The 26,142-nt window shown below is 42.4% G+C and overlaps 2 protein-coding genes across 10 annotated transcripts in view; one reads left to right on the top strand and one right to left on the bottom strand.

The window, feature by feature from the left end:
* Positions 1–3,908, top strand: part of MYH10 (myosin heavy chain 10) — a 71,807-nt gene extending 67,899 nt beyond the window's left edge. For all 4 annotated transcript variants that reach the window (XM_081184443.1, XM_081184442.1, XM_081184444.1 and 1 more), the window contains 3 exons: positions 402–510; positions 1,496–1,668; positions 2,375–3,908. In XM_081184443.1, coding sequence (XP_081040569.1) covers positions 402–510; positions 1,496–1,668; positions 2,375–2,519 — 427 coding nt within the window. In that variant the 3' untranslated portion in view covers positions 2,520–3,908. The remainder of the gene's footprint in view (positions 1–401; positions 511–1,495; positions 1,669–2,374) is intronic.
* A 1,121-nt stretch (positions 3,909–5,029) lies between these two features.
* The window catches only part of NDEL1 (nudE neurodevelopment protein 1 like 1), a 43,078-nt gene continuing 21,965 nt past the window's right edge, over positions 5,030–26,142 (bottom strand). For 3 of the 6 annotated variants that reach the window (XR_014005289.1, XR_014005290.1, XR_014005291.1), the window contains exons 2-11: positions 24,024–24,121; positions 20,691–20,844; positions 19,617–19,765; positions 18,771–18,907; positions 17,418–17,591; positions 16,587–16,678; positions 15,435–15,586; positions 12,034–12,166; positions 10,672–10,696; positions 5,030–6,261 (exon numbers count right to left, since the gene is read on the bottom strand). Coding sequence is in view for 3 of the 6 variants with exons in the window: in XM_081184487.1 (XP_081040613.1) it covers positions 12,067–12,166; positions 15,435–15,586; positions 16,587–16,678; positions 17,418–17,591; positions 18,771–18,907; positions 19,617–19,765; positions 20,691–20,844; positions 24,024–24,115 (1,050 nt within the window). In the remaining 3 variants the exon portion in view is untranslated. The remainder of the gene's footprint in view (positions 6,262–10,671; positions 10,697–12,033; positions 12,167–15,434; positions 15,587–16,586; positions 16,679–17,417; positions 17,592–18,770; positions 18,908–19,616; positions 19,766–20,690; positions 20,845–24,023; positions 24,122–26,142) is intronic. The other 3 variants (XM_081184487.1, XM_081184489.1, XM_081184488.1) reach the window with 3 other exon arrangements.

Here is a 26,142-nt window from a genome sequence, read left to right as displayed (position 1 = left end):
ACAGACGGCACCTAACTGATATGCAATGGAAGGGAGTTCCAAATGGTAGCTGTTGCCACACTAAAGGCCTCATTCTGATATCATATGGAACGGACCTCCTAAGTGAATGATAATTACAGGTTGCCCACTTGTGCTGGATGCGGTGATCAGTTGGGTATGTAGGGAATGAGGCAAATTATCAAGTATCCTGGTCCCAGGTTCTGTAGGGCTTCATACACTAACACCAGCACTTGAACCTAGCCTGGTAGCCAATTATTCTCACTAATGCTTTATTTTTCTGCTGTGGGCTCATGGAACCTTCACCTGTGGTTGGTATACTTTTGGGCTCTGTTGCACTAATGACTAGTCTGTTACCTTTTTGACATCAAGTTGAGTGATCCTGCTCTGTTGACTTACCTTAGGGAGAGGGCAGCAGCCAACAAGCTAGTACGCCGGACAGAGAAGAAGCTGAAGGAGGTGTTCATGCAGGTCGAGGATGAGCGTCGACATGCAGATCAGTACAAAGAACAGGTGAGGAACTACCTGTGCCATTTAGAATCTCTGCTGTGGCTAGCCGACTATAGAAAATTTTCCCTGCTGATGCACATTGGGAAGCATAGTAGGTTGTTTACAACGGCCTGTATTGTGGACGGGGAAGGAACCTCAGAACTGGAGGCTGAGAGCACTCCCTGGTGACATCCCTTCCTTGGCCACAACCTCTTTCTCCAGGCCAACCCCCCTCACTGGTTCTTCATCGCACTCTCCTTGAGTGTTTTTGCATGGCCGAAATGTGTCTTTGAAGTCTGATAATGCCTCCTGCTTGTGTGGATGAAGGAAAGAAGGAGGTGTGTGAGAGTGGGTGCAGAAAGTAGCCTAGTTAAAATTCGAATTCAGCGTCCCACCCACTTTTGCTGCTGTTCCCCACCCACCACTAGAATGTACGCCCAGGAGGGAATGTTCCCCTTGGGCTGAAAAGGTTCTTCACCACTGGCCAATAACCTCCATGAAGTTCTTTAAGTGAGCAGGCGTTTGCACATCCTGCAGCATCTCTGCTGCTATGGGTCCCATTCACTTGGGTGTGGAGTCAGGCGGGCTTGTGCAAGCCTCTCCTGCAGCCCATTCAAACTTCTGCTTCTCTGATCTGGAGTAATTGCAAAAGACTGAACTATACCTTCAGGAGAAGGGTATTTCTGGAGCATGCAACTTCTTGCCATAAGGTTAAAAAAACCAACTCAGGTAGTGCATTAGAGAAGAATTTCACCGAAGTTTTGTCAAATCCATGTGAGCAGCACAGGCAGCCAAGGCAGTCAGCACTGTCTGCTTTGTGAAAGTGGATGAACTCGTCAATCTGCCCCGTGAACATCCCACAGTGGATGGAGACCGAAAGATTGTTACGCCGCTGCCAGAGGTTCTCTGTCTCGAAAAGGGAGTGTAAGTGAAAGAGGATCTCTAATCTCATCTGGCGTGTCGTGTGGATGTTTCTTTCATGGAGCCTGTTTCTGATAATGCTCTGTAGATGGAGAAGGCCAATGCCAGGATGAAGCAGCTCAAACGGCAGCTGGAAGAGGCAGAGGAGGAGGCAACACGTGCTAATGCCTCACGCCGTAAGCTGCAGCGTGAGCTGGATGATGCCACTGAAGCCAATGAGGGTCTTAGCAGGGAGGTCAGCACTCTGAAGAACAGGCTACGGTGAGTCATGTGGTGGAAGGAAGGTCAAGGCAGGTGTGGGCAAATGCTTCGGGGCAGGTCGCTTTTGAGTTGGTGAATCACATGAGCCCCACAAAACATTTCCAGTTCTTTCCCTCCCCCAGTTTGTGATAGCTCAACTCTAATGTGGTCCAGAATTTAATGGGAGGGTGCTGTTGAGTAGCCAGAATTGAACATTATGCTTGAAATTTAATGTAGCACTAAGTAGGGGATGTGGCCCTTTCAACAACAGGATGTTCCCCAACCCCCCAGAGCAGATTAAGGGGGGGGTGAAGCAGGAGGGGAGTCCTGTTGTGTGTGCACACACAATTTTGTTGAATCCCACCCCATGTCTACAGGGTCAGATCATTAGCTGATTTTGTGCCAGGTAGGCTGAGTGCAGGCTGCTTACAACAAATGGCCCTACTCAACTCCTATACCAATGAACAAGAGGGCAAAGTGATATTTCCTAAGCTATAGCCACACATGTACCAGTCATAGTTGTAGGCTTAAGTCTATCACTGGAAACATGATTTAAGTGGTATTGTGATCCTCATCTGTGAGCACTATGGTCTCAGTGAGGGGAAAACCTTTATGCTAATGTAGTGCATGGTGGGTAGCTAGACATCCTCAAGGTCCCAGTAGCTTTCTCTGTGGAGCAAAGGTCTATGTCCTTCCAACAACTCACTCCTTTCCCTCTTCCTCATAGGAGGGGCGGTCCAATCACGTTTTCCTCCAGCCGATCCGGGAGGCGCCAGCTGCACATTGAAGGGGCTTCCCTGGAGCTTTCAGATGACGACGCAGAGAGTAAAGGCAGTGATATCAACGAGCCGCAGGCTGCCCAAACAGAGTAGAGCCTCCCCCCCCCCCCCACCATATCTTACAGCGGGCATTCCCGCCAATGTGACTTTTGCTCCATGCATTTGGAAGAGGAGGAAGAAGAGGCCCTTACTGGCCACCAAATTGCCTTGTGGCCCTAGACTTGCCTTAGGCAACACTGGCACACTACCTGGTCATGCAGGTCAGCCCCAGCATACTGCTGCCTGGCTTTGCCATGATGTAGCCTGCTTTGGATATAGGTACCACTGCTTCTTTATATGTATTAAAACTGTCTTCGTTCAGTGCTCTTTGTCTTCAAGGTATCCATTGTAAAGCCATTTTCTAAGGCACTGGGCGATAGGATTACCCCTCTGTCCCTTCTGATACACCATTCCCAAGCAGACGTTTCTGACACCTGCCTCTTCCCCTTTTCTATGCATGTTTAGCTGTATAGCAATCACTTGCGTTTCTTTTGGTCTCCAAAGTTCTGCTTATGTACCAGCCCCGACTGCGCCTTTTTCCTGATCATTTTACGATAGGTTTAGGTCATTGACTGTGAAAATGCCCTGAGGGGCTTCAGGGGGTAACGTACACCTGAGAGTAGCATCTCTACTAGCCAGCAGTTGGTGCTTCATAATGAGCACTCTTCAGCCGTGGGACCTCCAAATTGGGTTGGTGCTATGTCCTGGCAGATTAGAGACCAAATAAGATACTAACCACTTTCTTCAGTACAGTACTATTAATAGTGCTCAGTGCAAATTGGATAGTCTCAGCCTGGGAATTGGATTACCCCCCGCAGCTACCCAGCAACTGTTTCCTTGCTGGGGGTAGAAGTGTTAAGATTAGAGCCACTCTTGCCAGCTATCTTGATGCCCAAGATCAGTGTATCTGCCAGAGGATAGCATGAGGACATTGCCTGTAAATGGATACAGCCTGTGGAACTGCTCTCTCCCTTTCTTCGGCTTTCATTTGGACAGTGTTAACTGCACCTAGCTTAGCATCCTTATTGTTTCATAGCTGTGAACTGACATTTACAGAAAGTGCCTTAGACACTACAGTACTAAGACAATGTTACATATATAATTTGCCTATAACAATGATTTAATGTATTAATTTTATCATATCATGTTACATACACATCTTCTCTAGTCCAAGTGGTATTGATATTCAGTGATGAGGAATCAGTGTTAACTATGAAATCTTGATCTGTTGCAACATGCTTGAAAAAAATACTTTCTTTTTTTTTGGTTACAAGCTTTAACATCCGTTATAAAGCTTTTGTTTCTGTGCATTTGGGTATTTCTTAATCCTAACTGGCTGTTGACCACCAGGCATCTGACTGCAAATACCTTGTTTCTTTGTATCTCCATATTTCTAGACAATGATTTTTGTAAGACAATAAATTTATTCATTCTAGAGACTCATTCATGCTTGGGCTGCTTACTTAGAAGAGATGCTATCCCTCCCAAAAGCAAGATAGAAATGAATAAATGAAACTTGCAGGTTTGTCCCTATTGGTAAACTGATGGTGCTATAAAAGTAAATGATGTTGATAATAATATTAAATACTGAATCATTTTTAAATTGTAAGTGATAGGCATCAAGTTACTTCAATAATTCATTTTCTTGGGTTTTAAATTCTTTTAGCATTTGAGAAACAGGTGTGCCGAGTTCAGTAACCAATACATAATGCAAGGAATACTAGTCACAATAACTGGGGGGGGGATGCTGCCTCCCCCATTCCTTAATTTAGAACAAGAGAAAACCTTTTATCTGTAAGCCAAGGTTGACAGATGTGGTATCAACCTGTCAAAATCCCTTTCCCTTTAGATTTTGTTGACTCTTGTAGCAGTGTGTGATGAAGATGATAAATAGCTTTGCAACTGGTGTATAACTTAAGGCAGTACCCACTCACCACTTTACCAGTGGTGACAGTACAGGAGTGGTGGATTGGTCCATTATCACGGATGTATTTACATCTAGGAGAAAAAGTCCTACCTGAAGCTTGGTCTTTTGGGTGTGTACTTTCTTCAAGATAAGAAACTATGAAGATGAATAGGAGCACATGCTACTGCCAATCATGGTGGATGTTGACAGTAGTGAAGCATCATGCAGAAAGTTTCAATTTTGGCTGGAAACCATCAAACCTGAATTCTCTGTTCAGTTGCCATCTTGACATTAAACAAGTTTTAAGTACTCTTCTTAGTTAGTTCTTAGTGTAACTTAGTCTTTCCTGGCACTCGTCATGTGCTGCAGGAATCCAACATAGATTAGGCATGTAGGAGAAGAGAGCCCCCTCCCTGGCTGCCACAATTCCAAAACACATGAAAAAGGATGCTCTTTGATCAACCACCTCCACATCCAGCTGTAGATGCACACACTTCCCGTATTTACCCTCTACTGACAGCCACAGCTGTGGAAGGGAACTTGTGTCAACTTTATAAGGGGAAGAGCCTGCTCAACAGCTGCCACAGTGACACCACCCACTCACCAAAACAACACACAAAGCATAGGCAGAAGCATCTTTTCTGCAAAAGCCAATGTGTCCACATTAAAAGATCTTTATTTTTGGACCATCTCTCGTTGAACCACAGGATGGCAGTCACCACAGAAATCTGATACACTGTCCTAGGGAAAACATGCCTCAGAGATTCTGAATAAATAAAGCTACAAAGCCCAAGTTATGTACAAATATCTTAGGCAAAGATATTATGTTTACAAACCTATGTACAGTAAAACAAATGTAAACAGTAAATGCAGCAAAGGACACACAAGAAAAGGGCAGACAAAATCCAAGCTGTGAGTGGCAATTTGCCCCTAGCCTGCTCTGGCTTTTACTCCCTTCTCTTTTCCTTGCTCTTAGGCAATTCCCACTAAATCTCACTAAGAAGCCAGAGCCCCAAACCACTGGTTTATTGAAATAAGATAGGCAAAAGCCAGCAGCATAGGATGAAGCTGACTAAAATTTTAAAAAAAAATTAAACGGGTGTTGCTCTACTTTAAAAATTACCAGCTTTGGTGAACAGAGACATAATTGCACAACACACACATTTCTTGTGCTCCACAGAGGAGATACCACAGCTAGATCTTTAGCAGGGCTGCTCCATCAGGTCTCAAGCCCGTTGGATACATCATCATTTCATTGGGAGTATGGAAGGTCCATACAGGTTCATCCTGCATCCCAAGTGTATCAGCTGGCCAGAGAAGTTCTAGGCCTTCCCTGGCTTCCCTTGAATATGAGCTGTCTCATCCAGAAAGGGGGCAGGGTGGGGAAAAGAAATACAGCACTGGGATCCTGTGTGCCTATGTGCAAAGTTTGGTGAGCAGTGGGAGGAGGTGGAGGAGTTGCTAAGGGGCCATCCAGCATCAAAGTAGGCCCAACTTAGCAGAGGTACAAAACTGGAGGGTGGGGCAGCAGGAGAAGGTGATTTAGGCAAGTGCAACTCCAGCATCCTGTGAGACAGACATCAGCGGTGACCACGTTAAAGAACGTCCACGATGGAAATAGAAGAAAATAGACTGTATTGACATAAGGAGTGCTCTGTGTGTGCTGGGATCTTCTCCAGGCAGCTTCTGAGTGCTACAACCCACTCAGCTCCAGCAGGGGGCACTAACGGAAAAGTTTTGCAAGCAGCTCTTGTTCCTTCTCGAACTAATTAGAGTCCCATCATGGCCTTGCAACCCATTCATACACTCAGAGGGAGCATGCCTGGTGCTGATGATGGTCTGGACCCTCCTAGACCTGGTGGTGGGCCTTGGTCAAAGCCATTGACTGCCCTGTGGAACAGTAAGAGAAAATGGTCAACAAGAAGTACCGACAGATAAAAACTGCACTTGTTGCGCCATGTCACAAACACATGCAATGCTGAACTGTTTGTCTTGCAAGGGCTAGCCAAGTGTGTAAACTGAATTGTGAAAATCCAAAGGACTGTTAATCCTGCAAACTAAAGGCCAATAGTTCAGTTCCCAAAATGCATGCAGCAAGGGCAAGTCCCTTGATAGACACTTCTGTCTCCTTTCAGAATAGTCTTCCATTTGTTTTCAATTTTGGTATGTTTGTTTATATTTTACAATTGTATAATTTTGGGGGCTAACTGCAAAAAGGCAAAGTACACATGCATTTTCTATATATTCAATAGAAACATCTGCCTTTGGGGCTGTCATCAGGGGTAACAGGGCTTTTTGCTTATCCAGAAATACACCAAATGCTTTGTAAGCCTCTTAGGCTATACGAAATGGGTATTTTAGTGTGGCAGCACCTATACTTTGGAACTCGCTGCCTACTGACACCAGACAGACACCTTTAGTGTATCCTGTTCTACACCCACCTGCTTAAAACATTTTTGTTTAGACAAGCCTGTTCAGTCACAGATGTTGGCATTTTTTAATCTTTTAAACTGATAATTTTAATATTTCTTGTAAACTACTAATGTTTCACTACCATCAAGGTGTGCATAAATAACTTTGTATGGTATGTTGCCTTAGCATTACCACACAACCAAACACAGAAATTATCATCCAAGTTTTCCAGTCTATCAGAAAGCTATGAGAAGTATCAAAACGCACAATATGCATGGACCAAACATCACACCTCCATGTAGAGGTGCTCCCCGCTGCCACACAAATACCAAACCAACCTCTGTTTCTACCTCTTGCTCTTAGACCTAATCTCCATTTGAAAAACTAGAGGAGGGGACTCATAATTTACCACAAGTCCCCAGAGCTAGGCTGCATGCAAATGTGGGACACTCTCCTGCTGCTGCAACCCAGAAGAAAAGCAAAAATGAATTACATAAAGAAGGACTAGGTGGCTCACAGAGCTAGTTAAATCTTTGCTGTGTTACAATAGCTAAGAAATAGGTCTCAAATTCAATTATTCAAAAGTTGCAGAGTGACAGAAGTGTTTCAGAGTTAGTTTTGCCAATGAATTGGAATTCCCATTGGTTCAATCTATCTAATTGTGTCCTAGACCCACAGCAAGCTCTTCATTCAAGTAGAGGTTTCAGTGAATGGAAGTCCCCTTTTCTCCTGCCAACCCCCACCCACTTCAAGGGCTCCCCAACTCTCTGGAATGTATGTGTGCACACAGTGGACTGCAGAGGGAAGGGGGAATTCATATAAGCCTCTGATGGATCAAGAAACCATTTATTAGCAGAATATAATTGGATGCAACCCCCTAGCTACTTTTAGTGTGGTAGAGACAGAGAAGGTGTTTATGATGCTAATGAACAGAAAAGTGTCCTGGGAGAATGGACAGATCCATGGCATTGGACATTTAGACAGGATGATAGAACATGTTGAATGACCTAGCCATTATATGCTCCATCCAGGTCAAGTGGTTTTGCACAAATTGCCTGTGTTTTCAAAATTTGCAATCCAATCACCAAGAATTGGAGCGATGCCAGATTCTGTACTAGAAGGTGGATTCAGAAAGTTCCAGCAAGGTCATGGTTATGCATAGTTCTAGGCTCCCAAACCTACAGGCAGCGGACAACATTTCTGGAATACAAACATTCACTGATGAGGAGTCCAACTCCTAAATAGACCTGAACTTGTTGACTAGTATTCCCAGATACACTAATGTGGTGTTACCCACAAATATGTACACAGCCCTTTGAATATACTGATGTTTATTTCCAATTTCAGGTTTTTAAATGTACTGGGCTTGGGCACAAATTAAGCACACAATGATGATGCTGAAGTGAAACCCAATATATATGTCCAAACTTTCTCCCAGTACATAGCTTGTCCCATACTGGACAGAGACAATTCCTACACAGATTGCAGCTGGAGGGTTCATCACAGCTATGGAAGTTCACTTAGCACTGAAAAGAGATTGTCTTGGTCAATTGTACAATTCACTGATTAGCAGGCATATAGTGGACTGCTAGGGCTTCCCAGGGCAAGCTAAATGATGGTGGTGTGAGCCCTACAGCTAAGAAAAACTATTTCTAGGTCACAGATATTCTGAAGATGGCTTAAGGCAATTATAGGCTAACCTGTTCCTACAAAAACCACGCAAAGTGCTGGGACTAGTCACACAAGGAATGCCATGGTAACAGCTGAGAACTGAGGTACAAGACTGTTCAAATCCAGGCCATTCACTGAACTGCAGTTCTGATGCAATAAAGCCCTAGCGAACTGTCGGTCAGCCATTTCTAGCCTACTTATCTCAGAACTGGCTGAGGCAGGAGGCCCATTAAAGCCTCCCTCTGCCTTCCTGATTCAACAGCAGATTGAGCTGGAGAAATGCCGCATCAATATGAGCAGGCAAAGCTTCTTGCCTGTGGCATACTTCTCACTCAAACAGCAGAAGTGACTACATTCAGCAGTGACTTCCTCTCCCCTTCTTAAGCAGAAATCTATTGACAAAGAATGAATAGGGAGGTAGGGGAATGCCCTTCTCCCTTCAAGGCCTTTCCCCTCCATTTTTCAATGAAAAAGAAAGGACGCTGTGGAAGAAAAATTGAAACTTATGAACTATTTTCACTTTTGGAATTATGGACAAAAGGCTCAAACCTCAGCACTGGGCAAGTATCTGCTTTGCTTGATGAAGGTCCCAGGCTTAATCTCCAGGTAGAGCTGGGAGAGACTCCCTGCCTGAAACCCTAGAGAGCCAATATATCAGTGTAGACAATAATGAGCTACAGGGACCAATGATTAGGCAGCTTTCTGTATTTGAGCAAAGTGACTTCACTTCCCCCTCCTCATCTGCAACAGACTTCCACACAGTCAGAATTTTCTCTGAAAGGTCTCTAAACCTTCTGGAGCAGATTTTGGAGGTCTGTTGGTGGCAGGGGCAGAATGAAGAACAGGCAGGTGAAATCTTGTTAGGCAAGTGGAATTCTGCCAGCAATGGAGCCAACCTAATGTGAATGACACCTTTTAATACAGGGCTTTAAAATATTGTTTCATCTTTATCTTACTTCCTTAATTTCTGATGTAAAGTGTTAGGTACTTCTTGAAGACGTGCACAATTCTTAATGCCTACTTCAAATTCCTCCACTTGAAATTTGAGCATGAAATAAAATGATGCAAATTAAGTACACACTGAATTAAGAAACAAGCTAACATGCAAATATTGTTTCAAGCAGCAAACCTTCAGTTCACAGATTATGGAGAAGGAAAAGGAAATTGGAATCTATGATCACGATTAGAAACAAATTTCATTGTGGGTATTTTCAAGGGTGTGCTTTATTGTTCAATTAGGGTTTCATGTGGCTTATTTATGGTATTTTTACCCTTGCCTTCCAGACTTGCTGTGTACTAATGACTAAAGAGCTCAATCCTGTTATACAGGCGGCAACCATTTTAGGCATGCCCAACTGACATATGATTGCAGACGCACAGGTCCTTTTGGACCCAGATGAAGGCTTATACGCACTCCACTGACGCTTATGGGGGCTGGGAATAGAACCCCCGCATGAAAAGGTCACCACCTGAATATAAAGCAGATATATATGAATCTTGCTTGTGATATGTGGTATCAATCCACTATCCCCTCTTGTGTTTCCAGATTATTATTATTTTTTTTAATTTGGGGTTTTTTCCCATTTCTGCATAAATGCTATGGATGGTGGACTGTTTCAAGGCCTAATTGTTAAAAACTTTCATTTTGCTTATCACAATACTGATTGTTCCTGCTTTATGTGATCATTTTTTTCATATTTTTACAAAAAAAGTTATCTTTATGTAATGTAAGGTTCAGCAGGTAGTAACTATTTCTGGGCCTATTTGTAATTGATGCTCAAATACAACTAAGGCATTTGTTTTTGAAATTTCATTAAATTGTACTGTTTGCTAAAGTACTAACTTTACACAATACATTTTATATTCAAGTTTGAAATTGATGAATAAGTACTTATATATATATTATTTTGTCTCAAAATTTCTAGGGGTTTGTTTTTCCATGGTTTGCCAATTTCCAGAAGTTTCATTTCTGTACACAGCACACACCTCAAATCTGGCACGTATTTGTCGCACTCAAGTGGCATGCATGAAGAGGACAAGAGTTCAATAGAAGTATAGCATCCTGTTACGTAAAATCTATAAATCTAGTTACATGGCAATAAAAACCAAAAACCAATTCAGTCACAAGATTAGTATCTCAGCCCCACACATCCCTGATAAGTGACACACACTCGCATCTCCACGCATCAGGCATCACACCAAAACAGTTGCAATTACCCATGAAATGCGCAGGGAATCTGACCTATCCAAAAAGGAGATGGCAACAATTCATATTGAAAATATCTGTTATGTCAAAAGACTTCCAGGCATCACTGATGAAGGTGAGGTTCTTGAAGTCAATTTAGGAACTAGTATTAAAGCCAAAGTGGGGAATTGCTTTCCAAATTCCACCAAGCATAGCACTAAAGCAGCAAGATTAGAGATGCCTAAAATCAATCCAGTTTACCATCTACACATCTGCCTTGCTTTGGGAACACTTTGCTATTAGGGGTTCTGCCTACACAACTGGCATTCATGTATACTGTATATATTTCTAATAATATAGTCAGTGGTCCTTGATGGCCTACCAGAGACCATTTTTAGTACTAGCTTGTACAACATCAATACAGCTGTGTTTAGAATTTGATAACACTGTACATTAATGCTAACATAAAGATACAACGACACCAGCATGGAATTCTGGCTTGGGCTGGGATCTAAAGCGTGCTCTGCTGATGGTGCTCTCATTCTGCAATAGAAATGTGTGCTACTACAATGCAAGCAAGGAACACACACAATTGTACTCTTGGCAATGAGATCTAAAGCAGGATGAGATATAAACCCTCCAGGGATTGCACACATACACCTGCCTTCATATCACATGCATTTACTCCCCCAGCCAACTTGGCTTGAAAACAGTATTTTGGGGGTTTTGAAGCCCAACTCCTGGAGGAGTGATGGATTTTCTGGAGATTGCAAATGGGCTGTGACAGACCATCACAACAATTAGGATTGAGAAAAACCTACTGAGGGCAACAGAAGGCTATTTATCAAGTTTAATTGCAGAGCACAGGGTGTTTTGGTGCAAAGGGAATATTAACACTTTCCTTCCTAGCTGTGACAAACTGAAATGCTCTGGGAAAAGCCTTTTTCATATTTAATTGTAACAGGGAAGGGAACACTGTAGGCCAGATGGGGAGGTCTTAGGGATGACATATACCCCACAGGCCTATGGTTCCTCATCCCTAGTCTAACGAGCTCAAAAGACGAGTTTGCATGAAGTCATCTCAGCCACTTATCAGCCATCACCAATTTTCAGCATTACAAGGACATGAATAACTGGTTTATTCTCTGGTTCAGTCACAATTTCCAACTTCACTTAAGCTCACTTGGCTTCAAGTTTCAACAAATGACTTACTTAACTTTCCATATAAGGGGCCCTTAACAAGATGTTCCTGCATATCACTAGGTAGGACAGTACCCACCACACCCCAATTTAATAGCCACTCAATTCCAATGCACTATAGAGAGTCAACAGTGTAAACAATTGCTACTAGCAGAATAGCGGCAAAGCCAGCAATAGAGCAATGTGTGAGTTACCTCAATCAGTCCCACCACCCAACCATAGGCCATTCATAAGGCAGCAGCAGCAGCAGATTGGGTTGGGTCCATAAACATGCGTGGCTGTTTCAGGATCCAGCGACAATTGGGGGCAGGGAGAAGACTACAGGGGCTAGAGAAAGAGAGAGAGAGAAAGAAACAAACAAACAGGGGAGAAGGAGAAAAAATAGCATGCCTAAGCTCACTTCCCATGCCATGATAAGCTATACAGCCCTGGCCAGCATGGCAATAAGATAGTAGCCAATTCACAATTACTCAGAAGGGCTTAACAATATGCAAAAATAAAAAATAAATCGCAGGTGGACTGAAAGGGAGGGTGGGGGAGAGAGAAGGAGAAGCAGCAAAGGAAGAGGGACAGGATGCAAGGCCACAGAGTGTCAACATAGGGGCGAAAAGCAGAAGGAACTGAGAAAAGAAGTGTGGCCTTTGACTCTTCTCTGCACACTCTTGAACAACTTGAATACCTCCCTGCTTGCTGCTCAAGAAAACCCTGTGTGTCTGCTTCATGGGATATAGCTTGTCGTTGTTATTTGTTCCCCAGGACTACCTTGAAGACAGGATCACCAGATCTCTGTTAGACATATTCTTCAAGAGACAAGCTGCGATAATCCCCTAACCACTGCCCAAAAGTAGGACTACAGCTGCCTAACAGTACTGTTTACCAATTCACTTGTTTAAGGTCTGTACTAGTTACTATAAGCAACAGGGAGTTCTGCACTGAATGGGATATGGCATAGTACAAGGTGAGGTCAGGGACTGGCAAAAAAAAAAAAAAGAGGACCAAACAGAAAGAAATCATTTCTGCAGAATGAGACTTGGGAAAACCTGAAGAGAATTTTGGAGAGAGACTTGTAAGAGGAAAGCCAGGGTGTTCTAAATGAAGGGATGAGCAGAAAGCAAAAAGAAGAGAGGGCAACAAAAAGCCAATATAAAATGAGCTTAAGCAGATAAAAAGCACAAAGGACCTGAAAAGAGACGTGAGACAATGACTGCTGCAGCAATAGAGGGATAATACAAAATATACACAAACCATGAATTCTTCCAGCAGGTCAACTGCACGTTGCATTACACAAACCAGCCCAGCATGCAGCCCAGCATGGAGTGACCCTTTCCTACCTTACAATCTGCTTACTGTTCACAGTATGGCTCAAGATAGCAAGCGTGGGTTTTAAGAGGCTTGCCTCTGGATTCATGACCATGAGAAGCAAATCACACATTGAAGGCACACCCAATTCACATTGAGACTAAGTGTATCCACAAGCAATTTCCTATCCCACCTTTGTGCAAATGGCAAAGATGCAGCTTGGTCTGTAAGCTATACAGAAAACATCATTAAGCCAGGCACAAAGGCAGCCAGCAGAGCTTCTACTTTCATTTCCCCTCCCAAACGTCTGAAGGACTCAGCTGCTTATGTGGATTTAGTTTTGCACACGAAAGATGTACCACACTTTGTCCTAATCACACTTAGTCACATCTAGGTTAGACTGCTGTCTTGAGGTCTGTCAGGGGCTGCCTTTGAAAAAGGTACCAGAAATGCAGCTGTTAGATTGCAACTGGTGCAGGCTGCAGTGAACATAACACTTCAGTTTTGCAACAACTTCATTGCCTAACTCCCTGTTTATTTCACCTAAACAATCTCTGTGCAGGATAATTTAAGGATGACCCTGATCCTCCACAATCCAAAGTATGGGGGAAGGTGGCATAGAGCAGGGCTTTCTTTGCAGTGGCTCCAAATCTCTGCAAAAAGAGTAGGAACATGGTTGACCATACACTATTTAAAACTTCACAAATGCTCAAGGCAGCATAGCTCCTGAAACTTTTCAAACAAACAGCTCTTAACTAGAGCTGGACTGATATTTTTGGCACAGCTCTTTTTGCCCATTTGCAGGGGAAGGGCATAAAGGGCTAGAATAATTTTTGCCCCAAATTGGGAAAGAGAAGAAATTTCTGAGAAAGTTCTCTCAGTGGAAAGAGTGGAAGGGGCTTACCTTACATTTTATAATGAAATTACCAAGAATGTGTATCATTTCAAACATTCCCAAGTTTGTCTTCCTGTACTTGATATGACAGAGGAAGAGAAACCTTGTAGTCCTTCACATTCTCTATGGCAGTGGTTGAGAAAACTCCAGCCCACAGTTTAATTTGTTCTGCCAGGAGTCCTTAATATGGCCTGTGAGGCCATTTCTCCTAAGCCATGCCCACCTGCCATCATATATGATGCCATATATGAGGTAACGATGCAAGAGAAAGGAATAACCAGGAGCCTTAGAATATACTCCCAATTACTTTTTGGCAAGTGGGGCTTGTATGCAGCACCTATTAAATTTGGCTGATCAGCACCAACTTCAAGCCTCGCTGCAATCTTGCTTGGCGACACAGTTTGACTTTGAGCTGTGTTGCCTAGGAAAAATGGGTCACCTGACATTGTGATATCAAGTGACTGACAAGTGGGCAGGACTTTGACACTGCAGCTGTCAAAGTGTCCCACTGCAGATGGGGGAGCTAAGGATCTGGCTTACCAGCCAAATTCTATTTCCCACCACTGCCCTATAGTTTAAAAAATAAAAAAAATGCATCAGGACAACTTTGTGCAGGAATGGGTGAGTTAACCCAACCCTTCCCCTTCATGATCTTACCTAAATCAGCACATACACAACGGCATGACAGTTAACACTCAGGAAAAAAAGTCCTGTTGACCCTAAACCCTCTGCCTCCTCATTCTAAGAAGTAAAGTGAGTCCAAGCCCACCACTACCCACAAAAATTTCTTCTGTCCATCTTGAAATCTAATGGAAAACATATTCATTTTCCTAAGGGGACAAATGGTCCAACAAATATGAGGGTGGGAGTTCAGCTCACCACCATTACTAACCAACATTCTGTTAGACATGCGTGGTAGCCATGATGGAATACTCCCGAGTTTCACTGATGGCATGTGAAGGCTAGGTTGTTTCTTACTTAACAAGCTTCACTTAACTCTTGGGAAGAAACCAAAGCATGAAGTGTCACAGTAAGCCAAACAAATCTGACCTCATGATGCCTTGCTTATTTTGAGTGATGTTCCACTATTTGCTATTAACACCTTTCCCCAACTGTACAGAACACTCTAAAGGGCCCACTACAATTTCTTGAAGGTTGCCAAGCCAGCTTCCTAGTGCTACAGCTTAGGTGCCAAATTGGAGAACATGAAAGCTCAGATTCGCATCCTCAGAGGGTCAAGGTATCCTGTTCTCTGGCTTAACAAGAGGCCTGTAGATGATGGGCTTCCTTAAGCTGCACCCTATATCCACAGGAAATATGTCCATAGGCCAAAGGTTGGAAGCTTTTGTCTATTAGCATACAAACTACATCCCTGAAACATTGAGCACAACCAGAACTTACGCTTTGTCATAGAATGTCGTGTGTCCTGAATGACAGAACTTCATGCCATTGCTGTTTATCATGCTGCTGTTTATGTTCCCTGAAATGTAAGATTTCCGCGATGCCTGGTCCTTCGCAAAGTTTCTACAAGCAGCTAATTTTGATTCCAAAGCCTGAGAAAGAAGTAGATAACAGAGCTTTTTATTTAAAGTAATTTGCCTTAATGAGGGAATAGGAGAAATAGAATCAACATCAGCAGATTCAACAAAATATAAGATGGAGCAATGACTCAGGGCAGTCAGTCAATCTTTTGATTCCACTTATGTCACATTCTTAGTAAGAGAAGCTGATTTGAAAAATCTGCTCTTGAATAGAACATGGATTCCCAAATGCAGGACAGGCCAGAGTTCTTCAGAGGAGAACTCCCCTACTGAAAAGCCAAAATGCCCTTCAAAATGTTAAAAATAGTAGAAATTTAAATTTGCATCATTTTATGAGGAAATCTTGGAAAAGCTGGGAGCAGCTGGCAAAAAAGGTAAGCACTAGAGGCATTTGTTACAGGAAAATAGGAATACTAGAAGAATATGCAAATAACCATCAGAACTGGGATGTGACTGGAGAGACAACAGACTATGGGAGGATATTCTGAGCTAACATCTTTAATGGGATTTGTGAGATGAATGCTCTAAGATTTCATTAAGCATTGCCCATCCACTTTTGCACCCCTCAATGCACACACACACAGAATTCTGCAATGGGCAGGGTGAGAGGGGGGTAAAGAGAAGACAACAACAGCTTGCCACTATCTAGGGTGAGTAAGCCAGGAGCACACACACTGGTTCCCAAGAGAACTAATTCCATCTCTCTCTCTCTCTCTCTCTCTCTCTCTCTCTCTCTCTCTCACACACACACACACACACACACACAGAGAGAGAGAGAGAGAGAGAGAGAGAGATGGCTCAAACATCTTGAAGCAGATACCTTCATTCACAATGCTATTAACAATACATTTGTTTCAATTAGCATCCTTGTTTACAGTCCATCTCATAACAAAGAGTGTGACAGAATCAGTATGCAACAGTATCAATGAAAAGTCCTAGGCTGCTTTAAACATAGCCTGGAACTCTGAAAGAGAGAATAAATAAGTCATGCATAGTAAAGAAAGGCTCTTACCCCAACTTTCCTTAGGAGATCACCTACAATATTGAGCGCAGATATTCTGGCAGAGGGAGTAAGGGGACTGGTACCAAAACCGTTGGGAAGAGCTGCAGAAGGGAAAAGACAACAGACTAGTCACATGGATGTACATATGAACAAAAAAGGAAAATGAAGAGCATGCCTACTCATGTTCCCTGGCCCCAAGAACAGTTGCTCTCTGGGAAAATATCACCACTACACGTATTTATGAAGACCAACTATCTCAGTCTGTTCCCTAAAACCTTATCTCACAATCTTCAAATATCTACATTTCCATTATATGGGATAGGATTTTATAACGAAAACAAGAAGCAATGGAAAAATAACCAACCATTTTATTTGTATGCCACCTTTACAAAGTTAAAAACATGCTGAAGGCAGCTTATAAAAAATGTAACAAAAATAGTCATAAAAAAGAAACAAAACATAAAAAGTATACAACCAAACTGAACAATTTCCACATAAATAAGATACAAAATAAAGATGCAAAAAAAACCCCAGCAACAGCAGCAACACATACACGCCACGAAAAACCCGATCAAGATTCTTTCAGCAGCCTCAGCTTTTGTAGCTGGAGTCAGTCAGGGTCACACCCTCCCAGGCCAGGTGGAAAAAATAAGTCTTAATTAATACACAAATAAATCTTTGTTGCTTTATATGGCTCAAAATTTGTTCTTTAATTTCTACTCTAAGACTGGCCCACTATTTCTACATTACTACAGCTGTGCAAGAACTGTGCAAGTTCTACATTCACACACAATGTAAACAGTAGATCATTCAGAGCATAACATGTGTATTGTGTTCTACCTTTTGGAGAGGGAAAGCTGTTCTCACAGCTTTTCCCAACAGGTGTTGCCGGCAGTGAGAGTGATGCTTGGACAGCTGAATCCATCTTCTCACAGTCCAAGGTTGGGGAACTGGGAGCTGACTTCCTGGTCACTTCCTGTTGCCTTTCCCGTACTGCTAATTCTTGTCTTAAATCTGTAAGTTTGAAGAAGAATATATTGCAGATGTGTCTCATTACACAGAGAACACATCCACCTTACCCTCCAACTTCTGTTGTACTCATTTCTCTGGAGATTCCTACCATCACAGTAGGTTGTAAAGGCCGAATGAGACACAAACAGAACGTTGGCTGGAGCTGCATGACTTGATCTCAAAGCCTAACTTGGACAAGACTTCCTTTGAACTAAAGCTTGACGTCAATAATGAACAATTTCCATTGTCTATCAATGCAAGTTACACAGAAGTAGCATAACTAATAACCCTTAAGCAAAGGCAAACTGCCCATCAGGTAAATTCACCTCCCTCCTCTCACTAGCTTTTATGAATGTACTCCTTGGCAATCAAGCATCTGCTTGGCTGACACAGTATATTCATATTTTGAACAGCACCTCACACTTCCATTGTGGAAAAGACACTTTTTTGTTGAAATGTCAAAAGAACCCAAGTCTATAAAATATACACACTCTTATTTTATTTTACCAAATTATAAGTGCAGGCAGCACACCACAACAGGGAGAAACAAGAGGTCTGTGCAGAATGGCATAGCAAGGTCTTTTAAGTGTCTTGCCAGGTACTGGTTGCCAGGAGCTGAGGCTGCCTCAAAGCAAGCAAGCAAGAAAGGGAGCCCAGTCAGCCAGTCAAAGTTACTTAATATGTATTTCCTCATCAAATCTGGTCTGCTGATGTCCAATAAATCGTTGATTCATGTTCTGAAATATGATAGCCACTACATAAAGCATGGCTGGGAAACCTTTTTGCCTCCACAGGTCAAATCCTTATCAGAAATCCTTATCAGGATCAGCCTTGTAAGCCAAATATGACATGACATCATTATGGCATCACATGATTGATAGGTGGGCAACCCCACCCATCTCTCAAAATACCTTGTGTGAACTTTCCAGGCACTCACCTGGCTGTTTGGAGCTTGGAAACCAGTAGTAGTTCAAAGCCCCTTTACTGTTTCTATGCACCTCCCAGTATGGCTAGGCAATACCTGCTTTCCAACATCCTAATATATCGCCAGCTAAACTTCACGATATGACAATATATTATGATTTGGCTTACATTTGTACCCACGGTTCATTCTAAAAGTTCCTATTTATTCCTTCACAACCAGATTCCATCTTCATTAACTAAGCATTAATTTAGCAATACCTCTTGCTTCATCCTTCAGCCTTTGTACAGAAACTAGCAGAGATTCCTTGTCATCTAACTCGCTTTCCAAAAAGGCATTTCTCTCAATGGCCTGATTCAGTCTTTGTTCAAAGTCTTCCAAGGAAACAATTGTGGCCCTAGACACACACAGAGAAAAACAGAGGATACAGCTCTTCAGTGCACATTCAAGAATCACTTCTAAAGCTATCATATTATAAGTCATGGTTAGGTTGTGGTCAACAAACTTTCTGAATTTATTTGCAAGGATGCCCTAAACCCCTGAGAGCAGGATTTCATTTTAAAGGTGTTTGCGGCTCCTATTCATGATGTACAACATTTAACTATTATATATACTTAAGTATAAATAAAATAAAATAATATTTTTTGGCACATTTGGTGCCAACCTGATCCTGTGGGCTGTAGATGTAGCAGAAATCATTGACCACTTTCCTCACAGAACATTCTGAATGCTAATTTATCATTCTGGAGAGAATCAGTCCAACCAGGCACAAACACTACACACATACATATATTTTTTTATGGGGACTGTGCAAAATAATTTGTTGTATAAATGGAAATTATAGTCATTGCGTGTTTTACATTAATGCTTCAAAATTCAATCATATTTTTTGCTAACCCAAGAGGCTACCACATGAAAGAGGTTTTGGAAATATGATAAGCACTGTAGATGTTTTAGTTACACAACTGCATCAGTATCAATTCACTATTTATGGCATACAAGGTTTTTTGGAAGCTACTGAAACAAAAACCTGAGCAGCAAGGCAATATAAGGAAATCTCTGTCTCAGGAAGGGAACAGACTACCACCCAACACCATGACCCTTACCTCTTAGCACGCTCAAGGTCATCATTGGATTGCTCTAGCTCTCTCACATATTTATGCAGCTGGTCTTTAATTGCCCGGGTCTGACTCAAGTCATCCTCCAACAAAGACACTTGCTTGTAGCTTTGTGAATACTGGTGCTCAAGCTTCTCCTGAAAGCACAAGAGTATTAAGTATTCTGCTGCTTTGAAATTAACAAAGTGATTTAGAAGCATTCCTGCTATCCCCTGTGCTACTTCCTCAAACTCACATTCATATTTGCAGATACATTTACAGACTACCTAGCCTATATAATCAGTCCAAGTGACACCCAGCAGGACTTAACCAATTTTCTTCTTTTTCTCCTCAATACCTACCACATTTCTGAAAAGCAAATTCACATATGAGATGTGTAGCTACAAAAGAGCCCCTCAGCTAAGAGACTCATACTGATAGGGACAGCTCGTCTAAAGGGGTGTAGTGGATACAGTATGCTCAAGCCCTCATCAAAGACCATAAAGCAAGCATGTTTTTTCATTATACTGGATGGTTGTAAGTAACCAAGTACTCTTAGTAAAGAAGATCCAAGTTACAGTATCTTTAGGTTTATGGGAGAGAATGCAATTCTCCAGAAGCATGTCAAGGCAGTATGGCAGTTCACTGTGTCTTTGAACTGCAACTAAACTCTTATAGCCTTGCAACCAGAGTGCTGCCAACAGCAATGCATACACCTTTCAGATAGGATTCTGCCAAAACATCTTCTCTTCCCATAGTGTACTCATAGCACCAAGCAGTCCTTTCACATATAAAAGGCATTAGAATACACCAATGTTCACTCTTAAAAGCCCTTTAATAGACATAGAGCACTAGTTTTAAGCTCCAGGGCTTGTTAGGCTGCTCACTTTCCAGTGACTTTCGAAAATCTGGTGGGCTAAGAGACTATAAAAATAAGAAAAAGGATAGGCCGCAATTAACTGGCCCTGAAACCTAAGTGTAGCTTTAGAGCAATGTCTTGATAATGAAGTGAGCTATAAATGAAACGATAATTTCCTATTCCAGATTTGCCTCCACCAACACTGCTAACAGATGCAGTTGTACCTTTAAAGTTTCCACTTCTTGCTTTAATCTTTGGTTGTCTGCTTGCAAGTCCCGGTTCCTCTGTTCAGCCTGTACCAGCTGAGCCTCCAACTCTGCTTCCAGTTCTCTGCTGCCCTCCTGAAATTCTGCCAGCTCGTCACGGGCCTCCTGGAAACTGTAAGAATGGTGATGATGAGTGAGGCATTACTCCAACCATGTCTCCATCCTCTCAATATGGTATTAGCAAGCCCTTAACTACTTCTTCCCACTGAACCTCAAAAGGACCAAAAGTATTTACTGCTGCATTATGTGAAGGATTATTGTGTGGAGGTTAACCACGATTCTTGCTGAAAGCCTACTGAAAGAATTGCTGCACACTATCTATGTGCATCCCCATAGAAAGAAAAAAATAGTCTAAATAGTCTTCCAAACAATAGAATCCTTTGTGTCACTTGAGACACATGCTTATTCAAAATACTGTGTCTCTTGTGATGCTATACTGTTTAAAGTTAATAAAGAGATTAATAAACAAGTTGTTTGGACACCAAGCAGTAGAAATCCCTGGGGCCCCAGAGAGCTGCTGTTTCCCCGTCCCCTTTAGTGCACTTCTCTTGCATCTAACTTACTCTCCAACCAGTGGAATATTTGTAGTTTGCCCTTCCTTTTCCCCTAGCAACCAGAATCCATCTTTCCTGTGGTGAGTTCACCTGAAATCAGGTGGAGGAGGAGGAGTTTGGATTTGATATCCCACTTTACCACTACCCTAAGAGGTCTCAAATGGGACGCGGGTGGCGCTGTGGGTAAAACCTCAGTGCCTAGGACTTGCCGATCGTATGGTCAGCGGTTCGAATGCCCATGGCGGGGTGAGCTCCCGTCTTTCGGTCCCAGCTCCTGCCCACCTAGCAGTTCGAAAGCACTCCTAAGTGCAAGTAGATAAATAGGTACCGCTTTATAGCGGGAAGGTAAACGGCGTTTCTGTGTGCTGCGCTGGTGCTGGCTCGCCAGAGCAGCTTTGTCACGCTGGCCCCGTGACCCGGAAGTGTCTCCAGACAGCGCTGGCCCCGGCCTCTTAAGTGAGATGGGCGCACAACCCTAGAGTCGGACACGACTGGCCCGTACGGGCAGGGGTACCTTTACCTTTACCTTAAGGGGTCTCAAAGCAGCTAACAATCTCCTTTCCCTTCCTCCCCCACAACAAGCACTCTGTGAGGTGAGAGACTTCAGAGAAGTGTAACTAGCCCAAGGTCACCCAGCAGCTGCATGTGGGGGAGCAGGGAAGCGAACCCGGTTCACCAGATTACGAGTCCACTGCTCCTAACCACTACACCACACTGGCTCTCCCTATAAGTTATTTTCTAAAAATATTACTACAGTAAGTGTGGCTGGATGTTAAAGAATCCTGTCCCTGCAAAAGGCAAAAGTGAAGGTTTTGCAAAGAGGCTTAGGCATGTCTCCTGCACTCATTCACAATTCACTGTATAGTTAATTAACTATACAATGGTCTACAAGTCTACTCAGAAGCAAGTCTCTTCAAGTTTAATGAGGCAGCGTAGGCTTTGGTTTAGGGTTGACACTGTGGAAAATCAGGGTTTGTATTTATTTTATTTAAACAATTTATTTACCACTTAACTACAATGGCATCTAAGTAGTTTGCTAATATATGCCTTTAACATCTGTATGACAAGCCAAAATACAACAGGTTAAGCTGCTTCTAGTACAGAAATATAAATATAGGGAAGGATTAATCATGAATGTACTCTAATTTTGGGTTATGCCATGCCATTTATGCAGGTGCCCACAGCACTCTCAAAATTCAAAAACTGCCCACTGCTCCAAAAAAGCTTGCAACCCATGGCCTAGCTTCTGTGCCCACATCTGGGTAACCACTGAAAGGTATTTGTAAACTGCAGCCAGTTTACAAAATTGCAAAATTGAGCAGCTAGATTGTTGACTTGACTGGGATCAGATGGTCTGAACATAGTAACACCGATCTGGCCTGACTACATTGGCTAACCGTCAGTTTCTGAGTGCAATTCAAAGTGTGGGTTTTGACCTATAGAGCCTTATGCTGCTCAGAACCCGCAATTCTTTAGGGACCACTTCTCCTTGGATTAACTTACCCAAACCCAGGGATTTTCAGAGGCCCCTCTCTGTGTGCCTCTTCAGAGGGAGGTATAGAGGGTGACAACTTGAGAATGGGCTTTTTCAAGGGTTGCTATCCATTTGTGGAATCCTCTCCCTATGAAAACCTAGCACCATCACTGTCAGCTTTCAGACACCAGGCTAAGACATTCCTATTTGCCCAGGCTTTTGATTAATTGGGATAATACTGTAGTATGTTTTCTGGCCTGTTTGTGATGTTAATATTTTATTTCGGTATAGTAGGCTTCAACTTTTTTACAATATTACTGGATGAGTGCCTTTAGATAAAAAACTAAGTCACTTTGAGACTCTTAAAAGTGATGAATAAACAAGGTACTAATAATCGGAGGATGCTGTTGAATCCTTTTTGCTATTGCTAAAAAAATAGAAATTGAAAACCACTGCCAATCCCCCGCAAATTTCCCAATAGAGTAGTTTCTACCCATCCCTGTGTTACCTCCTTAAAAACCTCACACCACACACCTTGTTTAGGAAGCCAACATCACTGCTTTTCCCCCCCTTTTCTTTTTCAAACCATACTGCTCTAGGCAAGAAGAAGCTAACAAGACTACAAGACTATACAAAAATTACCCACCAAGTCAGAACAATGAATCTACTATCTATCTAATCTCTGTGGGGGGTGGGGTGAGGGTTTCTGGTAGCCCATAATGGCTGTCTTTGTCTTTCATTCCATACCAGTATTCAGGCAGGAAACTGAATTCATTCAGATCATGCATGTGCTGGGCTGCTATCATGCAATATACAAGAATCAGAGGCTTAAACAGCAACCTAATCACTCAAGGGAGTCAGAAGCTCCTATAATCTCAGAACAACCTTATTTACCAAAATTAGGCTGCACTGTACATAAACTAAACTTCAGTAAAACTAGAACTTTTAAAGATATACAGTTTAACCCCACAGTGAAGAATGAGACAATCTGCCAAAGGCAGGAATCAGCAGCATTCTTGAGATGATAAAGGACCCCATTGTTTGCAAGGGCAGATTTCAAACAGTGCAAGGCCACTACTGACAAAGAAATTCTATTCCTGCATCCCAGAGCACATAGCTCACAGCTTTGCTGAAGACACGTGGCTTCCAACCACTTGCTTCTTACTGCTGCGACAGACATTTAAAAGGTTACCTCAAAGAAAGCAATTTAAATGCATTAACTACCTAGAAATGAAACTCAGTAAACTACTACTAGAACCATACCTTTGTTTATATTTCAAAGATAACTCCTTCCAGTATGCAGTTTCTTCCTCTGGACATGAGAACTCAGGGATTTCTTCACAGTCCATGATCATGGTCACCTGCAAAATCCAGAGTGTTTAATAGGAAGTTCCTGATATGGCCTACTGGTTTCAGACAAGCCCCAGGACTCTCAGCATTCCAAAGCAACAAGTAGAACTATACCTCACCTTCTATTCATCTCAAAAGAAATGAGTATGGGTGATTGGCATATTTTTTTTATCAGCAATTAAAATGTTTTAAGTCTGGGTCATGCTGGCCACATGACCCAGAAGCTGTACGCCGGCTCCCTCGGCCAATAAAGCGAGATGAGCGCCGCAACCCCAGAGTCGGTCACGACTGGACCTAATGGTCAGGGATCCCTTTACCTTTACCTTTACCCTGGGTTGAACCAGGCCACCAAGAGTTCTCTGAAGATGCATTGTTGCATTTAAATTGAATCCCACTTTAAATGTTTTGGGAAAACAAAATAAAAACACACCCAAAATGTACCATGCTATTCAAAGAAGGGTTAACGGAGTTGGAACAAATCCAGCTAAGGAATATGCAAATGATCACATTTTAAAGCAGGCATTGGCTTTTCATCCAGGTGGTAAGACCTGTAATTACTGGAACTAACACTTCTATCACCCACTGAATAAGATCATAGAAGTAAAGTCTGGTCAGCCATTTAAGCCGAGCAAAGGTTTGTTCCTGCCCTACAGACAGTGAGAGGCTGAAAGGTTTCAAACTGCCCTTTCTCTAGCACCTGAATAATGAATAGAAATTGGCAAAGTGGCTCTACAACATTATCTGTTCAGAAGCACAAAGATAATGAACTGCTTTGGCATGCCAACAAAAACATAGGGTAGCACTTCAAGACTACATTGAAGGCATAGACAAAGCACTATAGCTGATGGAGGCTAGAAGCTCTACTAGAGGTATGGGAAATCTCCAGACTGTGGCCCAATTAGGCCCAGCATGGGTCCCAATTTAGCCTGCTATCTCCCTTATACTACACAAAACTTGTTCCAAATCTGACATGGTATGTGACATCAGCTGAGGGCAGGTGGAAACATGGTTGCCAGTGCACAACCTTAAAGTAGACTCCTGGTTGTGCTGATAGGTGCTCAGTTCAAGCTTCCTGGTATCAACTGTGCTATTGATTTCTAGCAGAGAAATTGCACAAGTGACGCTGACACAAAACCCCACGCATACATTAAGTAAAATAGAAAAATCGACACCTGACCCCACCCACCATGGCCTCCTCCACCTCTTCCCCCCTTTTCTTCCTAATATAACACTAATGTCTCAACAAATGAAACTGATCTGTAGAAAATGTAACTTGAAAAAAGTCATTGCACATACTTTTATAAACCAAGAAATCTTTAATAAAAAATACATTAAACAAAAAAACTGTGCTACTGATTTCCTCATGGGGAACTCCACAGTCAATCCTTGAAGCGACCTGCAAAGAATGCAAAAGCATTTTTTTGCAAGCTCCTTGCAAAGAACCCTGGTCAGCACTCCCCCTAGTGCTATGACCCTAATCCAGATAACTGAAGCTTTTTAAAATGTTAAACATAGGCAATCTCTCATAACACATCTAGTTTAGCCCTCTGTAGTGCACGATTCCAAGCAGCATTTGTTCCTCCTGTTTTATTTTTCCTATTTAACAGGATTTATATAGCACTTGATCAAAACCTCTTAGCAAGTTACAATAAATATACAATAAGATTACCAATAAAGTTAGATATCAAAAGCAAGTTCAATTTTTTAAAAGGCCAATAGGACTCATTATATATACTTTTTTACTGCCCTTAAATCATATTCCCACAAAAGTTTGAAAAATAAAATAATAATAATACAATTAAAATTTAGTCAGCTGCTTCCTTCCAGAGCACTGTTAAAGCCCCCATTCCTTCAACAGATGATCACTGCTAGCATCTGAGTCAATGTTGTAGCCACTCAACTACAAAGAAGGCATTTGCTTTACTAACTTTTGAGGTGCCACACAGGAAGGAATGAACTGCATTCACAATACCTTTTCATCCTCCGCATGTGTACAGATTCTAATGCTGTTAACCAAAGAATACTCCTGAAT

This window comes from Podarcis bocagei, assembly GCF_964188305.1.
Source record: "Podarcis bocagei genome assembly, chromosome: 2".
Classification (NCBI taxonomy): Eukaryota; Metazoa; Chordata; class Lepidosauria; order Squamata; family Lacertidae; genus Podarcis; species Podarcis bocagei.
The sequence above is the reverse complement of the archived record's forward strand: the minus strand, read 5'-3'. Positions and strand labels throughout refer to the sequence as shown.